The 10007-nt window shown below is 47.6% G+C and overlaps 1 protein-coding gene across 4 annotated transcripts in view; it reads right to left on the bottom strand.

The window, feature by feature from the left end:
- UBR4 (ubiquitin protein ligase E3 component n-recognin 4) overlaps positions 1–10007 on the bottom strand; it is a 127492-nt gene that overhangs the window by 21982 nt on the left and 95503 nt on the right. For all 4 annotated transcript variants that reach the window (XM_024749779.1, XM_024749780.1, XM_024749781.1 and 1 more), the window contains 10 exons: positions 9663–9792; positions 9377–9534; positions 8525–8634; positions 7665–7806; positions 6880–6961; positions 6135–6308; positions 3990–4111; positions 2840–3037; positions 2096–2176; positions 177–264 (listed from right to left, as the gene is read on the bottom strand). In XM_024749779.1, the coding sequence (XP_024605547.1) occupies positions 177–264; positions 2096–2176; positions 2840–3037; positions 3990–4111; positions 6135–6308; positions 6880–6961; positions 7665–7806; positions 8525–8634; positions 9377–9534; positions 9663–9792 (1285 nt within the window). The remainder of the gene's footprint in view (positions 1–176; positions 265–2095; positions 2177–2839; positions 3038–3989; positions 4112–6134; positions 6309–6879; positions 6962–7664; positions 7807–8524; positions 8635–9376; positions 9535–9662; positions 9793–10007) is intronic.

Below are 10007 nucleotides of genomic sequence, written 5' to 3'. Positions count from 1 at the left end.
TCGGCAGGCGGACTCTCAACCACTGCGCCACCAGGGAAGCCCCCCCCCTCAATTCTGAACAGAATTGCGAGAGAGCATCTGCCCAGACTGCCCCCAAGTCCCAGGACGTGAACTGCTGCTCAGAGCTCCCAGTCCTCAAACCGAACGTGCGGCGGCGTCTGTGGGAAGGGCCGTACCCGTGGTGGAGTCCAGGGACTCGATAAACTCCTCGGTGGCATCGCCCAGCAGCCCCCGCATCCGGTAAACAATCCTCATGGGCTCGCCCTGAGCAGACAGAGTTGGAGAAATGTGCTTGTGAACAGGCCCAGAAAATGCAAAGGACTCGACACCTGGTCTTGCTTAATGCTTCGGCGGTGTGGGCAACTTCTATTTCTCTGCAGAGTCTTAACCACAAAATCTAGAATCCAGACGCACTACAATTCACTTAGTGGAAAGAAAGCTCATTTTATTTAAGGTCTACGACAGGCCAGGAGTTGTGTGAAGCATTTTACAGACACTACCTCACTTAATTTCATTCAAACTATGTAAGAACTGTAACAACTAGTATTTATTGCTTTCACTCTGCACTAAGCCCGTTGCTAATTAGGCACTTTATATTACCCTTCTATACAAGGTTACACAGCTTGTTCAGAGTTATCCAGCTATAAGCCCAGTTCTGTTTCCAAGCCTGTGCCTCCTTCAGGAGTATAAATTCTCTCTAATCAATAGGGATCAGGACGAGGGAAGTCAATTAGATCAAAGGGCTGCGATTCAAGTCTCAGGAATCAAAAGCAAGAAAACAGAATACACCAATCTCTGCCTAGGGAGATCCTGAGGTCTTCATATAACCCCACAGCAAGGAGAGGATTCATCCAAATTTCCTCAAGCTAAACCTACAACCTGAGAGAATGACTAGAAATAAGTCTTGTAAATTAGAAGATTCCAGCAACTTCCCTAAACTGGAGGATCATGAGACTTCATGCTCCACCAGGTACCAGCTCAGGCACTCTAGCACAGGTAGTATTATCCTCATTTTGGAGGTGAGAAACGGAGGCTTGAAGTTACATTCTAGCAAATTAAGTGGGAGAGCAGGTACCATACTAATTCAAGCTGCCTGCCTCTAAGCCATGCTCAGCTTCAGGAGACGAAACCCTGGAGGGAGAGAACCTGTCAGGCCAGGTCCCAGAGCATTTCCAGCTGTGGAAGCCCAGTGGGAACTAAGAGAGGGGACAGCCATAGACCATGGACAGAGAGAGAGAGACACAGAAAACAGACCCTTGTCTGTAGCTGAAGAGATGGGCTGCTTATCAGGGAAATGGGGGATAAAGTAAAAAGGGAGGCTGATGAAGGCCCGGATAAAAAGGTGCCACAAACTCCGGACTTTGCCGGAAGAACCCCTTGGTGGATTAAGCACATTAATGCGAGGGACAAATGATCCCCAACTTCTTGCCTCCTGGTTCAAAAGGGGAGGCTGACGATGTATATTCTTTGGGTTCCATACCACCATTTACAAGGGTGCCCAGAAAAGCTTGTCCTGAATTCTTTTGGTGCATCAGGGATTAAATCTGTATGGTTGTTTTGATGCTAAAATGTCAGTGGGGGAAGTGGAATATCTGACTTTTATAAGCGGACAAATGGTACTGAGGTGGCCAAAAGGACCACAGCGCCATGCTTCCTTCATTTCCCTTTTCCACTCCTTCAGAACTGCCTTTTGAGTCTCAGTTTCCCAACTAGTAAAATAAAAACTATGCTCCTCGACACAGTACTGGAAAATGTTCTGAAAAGTGAGCAAGCCCATAATAGTTGAGATTAATCTCAGTCAAGAGGTGTCCACTCTTGACAGCAAGCCCTCCCCATCACCGGGCTTCCTCAGACTTCGCCCGGGCCGGCTGCACGGCCAGGAAACGCTCACCCCTCCTGAAACTCCTCTCCCCTCACCTGTAAGCTGCCTCACAAGGAGGACAAGGTGACCGGTTTTCTCCACACCAACACCGACAGGGGAAGTAAAGGTCCTTACATGCTGCTACCACCTGGGCAAGTGACGATGAACAACAGCTCTTCCTAGTACAAGTCTGCAAGTCAAACCACACCTCCAAGCAGGAAAACAAACACATACCTCATTCGTGGTACACCAGACCTTCTTGTAAACCTCGGCCACAGGAAGGTCCAAACTAATGATTTTATTGTTCACTAGAAGCTGAACAGAAAAGAAAATGATGCTGTTATTTGGAAATAATTGTAAGGCAAGTAAACTTCAAGATCAAAGGGCGCTTATGGCATAATGTCTGCGTCAGGGACCTATCGACTCTCTCTCTCTAAAACATGCACATGTGTGCGCAACACGCAGAATTTTGTGTACAAGTTCAGGGGTTACAAACAGCTCTAACCCAAACCATGGACTCCAGGTTAAAACACTGCTGAGGACCTTCTCCTATCCTGAATCCATTTCAGCTCAGCACCAAAGAAGACAATTTTCTCTATTTCACCAACAAGCTTTTCACCATGTATACGATAACGCCAGACCCTAGTGTTGTCTGCCAGAAGGTACCAGATACAGGGCCAGAAACCTGCACAGGGGCTAAAGTGCCAGTATTTAGGGCGCTTAATTAACTTGGAATCCCTGGAAAGCCTCTGCCACAGCAACAAGAACAATGCAAGCCTGCGCCATGATACGCAACAGTCACCAACCATTCGCTTCCCATGCGCCAGGCAGTGGGCAGAGCCCTTTACAGGTGATTACCCTGAACTCCAGGTGGGGTAGGCAGGTGGAGATCCTTAGCCCACCTTTACAAAGGCCCAGTTAATCGGCTCCTGAGGGAAAGGAACCCTAACCATGACAGTGGTGTCCTATGCTTGTTACCTCCATTCCACTATCATCCTCCAGGAGAGCCACCAAGTCACAGTCCTGGCAAATCTTGTTCTTTATATCCCTCATGAGTGGCCCAATGCCTGGCTCATTGCTGCTGTATGGGTTCCCGGGCATCCTGCCCTGTAAGAAGTCTTCTTGTTGGGGATCCTTCTCCAGGGTCACAAAGAATTCAGTGACTTCATTCTCCTCCTAAAGGACAGAGAGAAGGAAGCAGAAGGGATGGCATAAATATACGTGCAGAGGGATGGCAGAGACCTTTTTGATTTAGACCATGCTACCCTGCTCACGGACACCCTGAGGAAAACACACCAAACTCATCCAGCCCCTTACACATTTAAAGACATAAAGCATAAGAAGCTCAGAGGTGATTCAAAAAATCCAAATATAATTCAAATAGCCTTAAATATCAAGCACCTCCTCTGAAACTTAAGGAGAGATTAGAAGGGAAAGCCTAACAAAATAAGCAGATGAGGAGTGACCCATGAAAGCCGGATCACTGACACGAGGGCAGAGAGGGCTCTCCTCCTGCTCGTCTCATGCGATGCCAACCAATCTGGGGCCAGATGACTTTGTCCCTGGTGACCCTCCAGTCAAGGAAAGGGTCTTCTCTATATTATACAATATTCAGGCACGCCCAACCCCACTGATCTCTCATCGTTAACTGACGATGCCGGTGTCCTTCATTCTTCCTCAATAACAGGAGGGGATCTTTGGATCATACCACGCTTCTATATAGTTCGGGCTACGGAAACAAATACACCGGCATCCAAGCGTGCACAAAACATGGGCAGGGAAAGAAGGAAGAGGGTGAAAATTTCCTTACGCCCTAGCTCAGCGTTGCTTCTTTCACAGCATATTGGATTAATACCAGGATTTGGGCAACGGGAGGTTAGACCTAGCTCAAAAAGAAAGATTGATTTTGACTTTGAATCTAGGAAATGAGACCAAGGAAGGTCTTTAGATTTCCCACCATTTATGAGGTTGCTTCTGTTTTACATGCGGTGCTTCCTAAAACACTGCCTGAACAGGCCACCTCTGGTAAGATTACCCATGACTATAATGAATCACCAAGAGGCTTCATGGAGAAATGGCTCATGCTGACACCCCGAGAGCCACGGGAAGCACCACTGCTTATGCTTACAGGATAGATGATGCTGCAGAGCCTCTCAAAGATGAAGACAGGAGTCCGGTAGTCATCCAGATTGTAGCGCTTGGCTGTCTCAATGCACACGGCCATGAAAGCCTTGGTTTCCGATTCTGTACCTACCAGAAATCAGTGTGGCCAAGTCAGTTAGGAAAGAGCTTCGCACACGGAAACTAAGATGAGACTTTAAATGAAGTTCCGTCACTGACAGATTCTTTCTGCCTAGCAAGTCTTTCAATGTCCTATGTGGCAGTATCAGTATTTCAACTGGAAACCTGAAGCTGACTGATTCTTATACTCAGACCACATTCCATTTGAAAGCCTTAATACCCAAGTCAACACAGAGCATCACAGTTGTGTACACGTCTTGCTCCCTCTGGGAATTATAACCTTGCATCCTCTTGCCCAAAATAGGTACCCAAAAATGTCAAATAATGATCCTAACTGCATTCCAGTCAAATCAAAAGGAGGTTATAGTTTTCAGTTTCATTCTAAAAGGTTAAGTAGATCGCCCTCTATAAACGAAAGAGATAAACTTCAAGTCATACATGCAAGTGCTGTAATAACGCTCTCGAAAAGGGTCCAGTTGCCAAGGTCACAAACCAGCTCAGCAAGACAGCTGAAAATGGCACCAGAAGGACCTCCATGTCTGGCAATACAGCAGACTATGTCCCCTGACCTACTTTCCACTCCTCCACTTAAAAACAATTTAAAATATTGAATAAAAAGGTATCAGTGAACTGCCACACTAGCAAAGAAAGCCACAGTCCCAAAATTAAGAAAAATTGGGAACCCAGGGAGGTTAGCAAAGCACGGAGGCGAATTTTTGCCATGAGCTTTCATTTCAATAACCTGCCAGGATCTGAGAGCTGGATACAAAGCCACAAATCTGCCAAGGTGGAGAATCTGGCAGGAACCACCCCGCTATACACATACATGTAAATCTGGTACCCCAAAAGAGCTACATCCTTGGTATAAGGGTCAACTAAAAATAACTCTCCCTTTCCCCCAAGCAAATCAATGAAAGGACATTGTCTTCCCTCAAAATGCAGCACTGAGTAGAGGGGGAAAAAAAATCTCCTCCAAGAACTCATAACAAGCTGTTCCTCACAGGGTTTGTGGCTCAAACTATCTAGGAGGTCTGAAAAATCTAAGGTCAGAACTTTGTTGAAGGCGGCCCTGGGATGGCTGTACCCTGAGATGCCTCACAGAAGTGGTTACAAATCTTCTCTGGAAAAACCCACCTTTGACTCAGGTCCTGAAGAATTTCCATAGATAAACCCTCAAAACACGAGCTCACAGTCAAAAACATCACAAAATGCAAAAAGATTTAAGGCACCATAAGCAAGAGCCAGAAAAACAAACAACAGAATTAGATCAATAAATACTTCAAATTTTAGAATCATCAGACACAGAAATAAGTTTGCTATGCTGAAAGATTATAAAAGGAGAAGGAAATGTCAGTAAAAAACTAGAGACTATAAAGTCTACACAGAACTGCAAGAATTCAATGGGTAGATTAAAAAGACAACAAAGTGAAGAAAAAATCAATGAACTGAATGACACGGTACAGGATGGAAGACATTATCCAAAATCAGCATAAAGATACAATGAGATGGACACTATGAAAGAGAAAGGAAGACACAGGGATGACAGAGTGAGAGCAGAGCTCCACAAGGACAAGGAGAAAGAAGACAGCAGAGGCAACTGAAGAGATGATGGCTGAGAATCTTCCAGAACCAGTGAAAGACACCAACATGAGAACTTTTGACCTCGTCCCACACTATGAGCTCAATATAAAAAGTCCAAACTGGGAACTCCCTGGCGGTCCAGTGGTTAGGACTCTGTGCTTCCACTGCGGGGGGCACGGGTTCGATCCCTGGTCGGGGAACTAAGATCCCACAAGCTACGTGGTGCAGTCAGTATAAAATAAGTCCCAAATGACTGAGGCCAGCTCTGGAATTTTACAACCCCAGGAACCAATCGTCTCAAGAGAAATTTCTTCTCCTTCTTTCCTTGAATGTGAGATGTTTGCTGCCCCTGTTCTGGCTCTGAGGAAGTTGGGGAAATCAGACCAGTGTACCTAAGTGGAGCCAGAAGGGACATGGGAATCTCGGGCTGCAGGCTGCTGGGTGGTGCTACCTGTGGTCATGTCCTCCAGCATCTCCAGCAGCATGTCCTGGGTCTCGTCAATCAGCTTGGTCCTCTGCACCACCAGCTTCCGCAAGCACAGGTATCCATTCAGCACAGTACCCACCAAGCGACTTTTAAAGTGCCTTTTGATGGATTCCACCTCCACGAAGGAGGAAAGAAGGCCTGTGGGGACAGGAAAAAGTTGCTACAAGAGTTCTGAATGAGAATTAAGCAAAGAAGGCTTAATTCATCCTCAAAAGATGACGAGCAACTCAAAAGCAGGGAAACACTATCTTTGTGCTTGGCATGGGGCATGCTCAATGATGTGAACTGGTCAATAGCCAACAGATGCTCAAAGACATAAAGCCATCCCTGAGGAGAGGGCTTCCCTGGTGGCGCAGTGGTTGAGAGTCCGCCTGCCGACGCAGGGGACACGGGTTCGTGCCCCGGTCCGGGAAGATCCCACGTGCCACAGAGCGGCTAGGCCCGTGAGCCATGGCCGCTGAGCCTGCACGTCCGGAGCCTGTGCTCCGCAACGGAAGAGGCCACAGCAGTGAGAGGCCCGCGTACCGCAAAAAAAAAAAAAAAAAGAAAGACGTAAAGCCATCCCTGAGGAGAAAAACGCAGACCTTAAAAGTGCAGTGTGGTCAACATGAGAGAGAAGAGAGTCAACCACAGCATCCAAGGAACTCAGGGTCAGTCCCCAAACTATACCCAGGGTGCCCTAAAGGAAGGGCTGGGAGGCGCTCTCTACCTGTGAGACTCTTGAGGGCATAGCCCTGCTGCAGATCAGTGCTCAGGGTGGCCTCCTCCAGGGCCAACAAGCGGGCTATTTCCTAAACAGGACAATAAGCACAGTTAGTGTGACAGCACTGCCAACGACACTGGTCCACCCCACCACTGGTCCAGGAACTGGCAGCACCATCTTTTTATTCTAATGCTCTCTCAAGCTGAGAGAGCATTTGCAGAACTTTGCAGAACTCCTTTCCAAGAAGCCAAGGACAGTTGCAATGATGTTAAGGGACTGCTTAAAAATGGAGAACAGTCAAAGTGACCCCAACAGACTGCATAACCTCATGATGAACACAATGAAGTCACAGAAGTACCACACGCAGATCTCAGAAATACTGCAGGTTCAGTTCCAGACCACCGCAATAAAGCGATTACTGCAATAAAGCGAGTCACACAACTTTGTTTGTTTTTTCCCATGAATATAAAACTCATGTCTACACTCGACTGTAATCTATTAAGTGTGCAATAGCTTGTGTCTAAGAAAGCAATGTCTATACCTTAATTTAAACATAATGTTGTTGGAAAAGTGGCGCCGATAGTCTTACTTGATGCAGCATTGCCACAAACCTTCAATTTATCAAAAACCCGCAGTCGCCTGCAAAGTGCAATGAGGCAAGGTATGCCTGCATTTTCAACAAATGTTTCTTCTTGGTATAAAAGAACACCACAAAGTTCACGCAGAGAAAGGGGACAACGAAAGCAGAGCTAGGGAAAGGGGCTCTGCTGGGCTGGGTGAGATGGAGGTACCTTGGTGATGAGGTTGCCCACGTAGGGCAGGACTCCTCGAGCTGCCAGGTAGACTTTCCAGTGAGCAGAAGTGATGAGCTTCTGGTAGAGCGCCAGGTACTCGGCGGCACACTCCCCTGCTACGCTCAACTCGTCCAGGTAACTGCCATGGAGAGACAGGCACTGAGAGAGAACTCAAACAGCTGCAACAGTCCTAACAGCTCCTCTTTGCTTCTTCCATCTTTCATGCCTCTGCTGTCCTTCACTCCCTCTTCCATGGAAGGAAGGGGGTGGGGCGAGAAAACCCCAAACTCCCCACTCGGGAACTCCCCACACTTGGGGAAAGCTCAAGAGCACACAACAGGGAATGCAGTGCAACAAACTATACACGTTTGGAACAATAAAGCACCAAAATATGAATGGCGGTTATTGGGGCAGCACGAGTATGGCTGTGACTGAGTCACTCACAAGGTAAGTTTACCAGAGTTTAGTGGCCAATAATGTGGGCTCTGGAATTAGACTGCCTGGATTCAAATCTTGCCTTCCAGTAGACAAGTTAATTAACCACTTTAAGCCCAGATAAGGATTAAATGAGACAGTGCATGCCAAGCATTTATAAGCTCGTAAGATCTCAGAAAATACTAGCTGCTGAAATTCTGCTGCTCTATTACCACCACCACCGTTACTACCACTACAATTGCACTATCACGACAATTCAGCTTTTTAGAACTTTTTTGTTTCTGTGATCTTCTACAAGGAATGAGACAGTTACAGAGCACAGGTGCGCCTCCAGTCACCCTGATCTGTGGATTCCCCTGGGAAAGCGGGAAGGGCTCGAGATGAAGTCCAACCACCCTGCCCATCCCACTCTCAAACGGTACCTGGTGAGGAGATCGAGGACCTGCTGCTTGCGGCTGGGAATGGTGGCCAGAGCTTCCACGATGGTACAGGCTGCCTGCCGTGCAGCCTGCGTCGCGGGAGTAAAGAGCACCTGTGGGGTATGGACAGAAGCCCCGGCTCAACTAACAGCCTCTCATCAGGCCCCGCAGGGCACAGTCAACTGCCACCCATCCAGAGGAAGTCCTCTGAGTACCTCTCTAGGAAAGGTTAAAGGTAAAAATCACCAGCTAACACAAGATCAGACTGCTGCAGGCTGGTAAAGAGGCTGCCTAAGAGCCACCTTCTTCATGGAGATTTTCTCTATCAACTACTTTGGAGAATGTACCCAAGATGACTGAGGTAGGAAAAAAGACAAGCAGGAATTCTCCTTAGCAAAGACATCTGTAATTCTATTTTGGGGACAGCTACACGGTGAACACTTAACATTTAATGTAAACCAGTTATTTATGTTATGAACCAATGGACAAACGAATTCTCTAAAATATAATTACTTTAATCTTTAAGAACATTAGCTGGAAAGAGGAAGAGGACAGCAGAAGATATGAAAGGTGGAAGGAGAAAGGGGAGTACAGGCACTGAGGCTCAGGTCTGTTCAGTGTTCAGGGAGGAGACCAGAGATCACGAGCTTGATGAGAAGGCGGAAAGAGTTCTGTTTCGGCCAGTCCACCACGCTGGCGGCGGCAACCGAGAACCTCTACCTATGTGAAAGGAAGCAATAATAACAAAGAGAAAGAAGAGAAAGCAGAGCAGACAAGTGGGGAGGAGTAGAAACACCCTGCTCGGGATCTGAGGCCAGCACAGCAGGGCGAGGGGCCCAGGGGACGCTCACTCACTTGCCGCAGCCAGTTGTTGTGGCCCAGCTTGAGATCCAAGGGGGAGGTCCTCTTCCCCCGACGACTCAGGAACTGCTTCCACCGCCACACGTACTTCTCAGTCAAATAGAGATGGTGGAGCTCTGATTTGCTGGGGGACTTCCCGTTGCCATCGATCCCTGGCAGGCAAAGGGGTGCAGAGAGACGTAAGGAGAAGAAAGGGACAGAAAGGGGGGGGATTGTGGGGCTGCTGGGATGGGGTAGGAATGACCGATTTCTCAAGTCTTGAAGAGACAGACAGACACACCTCTGATAGGAAGACACTTCTTCCAGGCTTCATAGGATGCCTTGGGGTCTCTCTTGAGCCAGAGCTGAGCCTGGGCATGGATCTCATTGCAGTATGGCTTAACTGTGGTAAGGGCCTCGACAGGAACATCCTGCAGGAGGAAAGCGGACAAGGGGAGAGAGCTTGAGGGCACATCTGAGCCACAGCTGCAATACAATAGCACTGGCACCCCAAGGGGACATATGCAAAGGCAAGAATGTTGCAGGATCAACATTCATATCTTTTATGCCCCCTATATGCTGCTTTAAAGCATTTTGATCTAATTTAGCAGTAGTAACTCCATGCTGAGCTTAGGGTCACTGATTC

The sequence above is a fragment of the Neophocaena asiaeorientalis genome, unplaced genomic scaffold (assembly GCF_003031525.2).
Source record: "Neophocaena asiaeorientalis asiaeorientalis breed wild unplaced genomic scaffold, Neophocaena_asiaeorientalis_V1.1 scaffold275, whole genome shotgun sequence".
Classification (NCBI taxonomy): Eukaryota; Metazoa; Chordata; class Mammalia; order Artiodactyla; family Phocoenidae; genus Neophocaena; species Neophocaena asiaeorientalis.
This window is presented reverse-complemented; position numbering and strand designations above follow the sequence as displayed.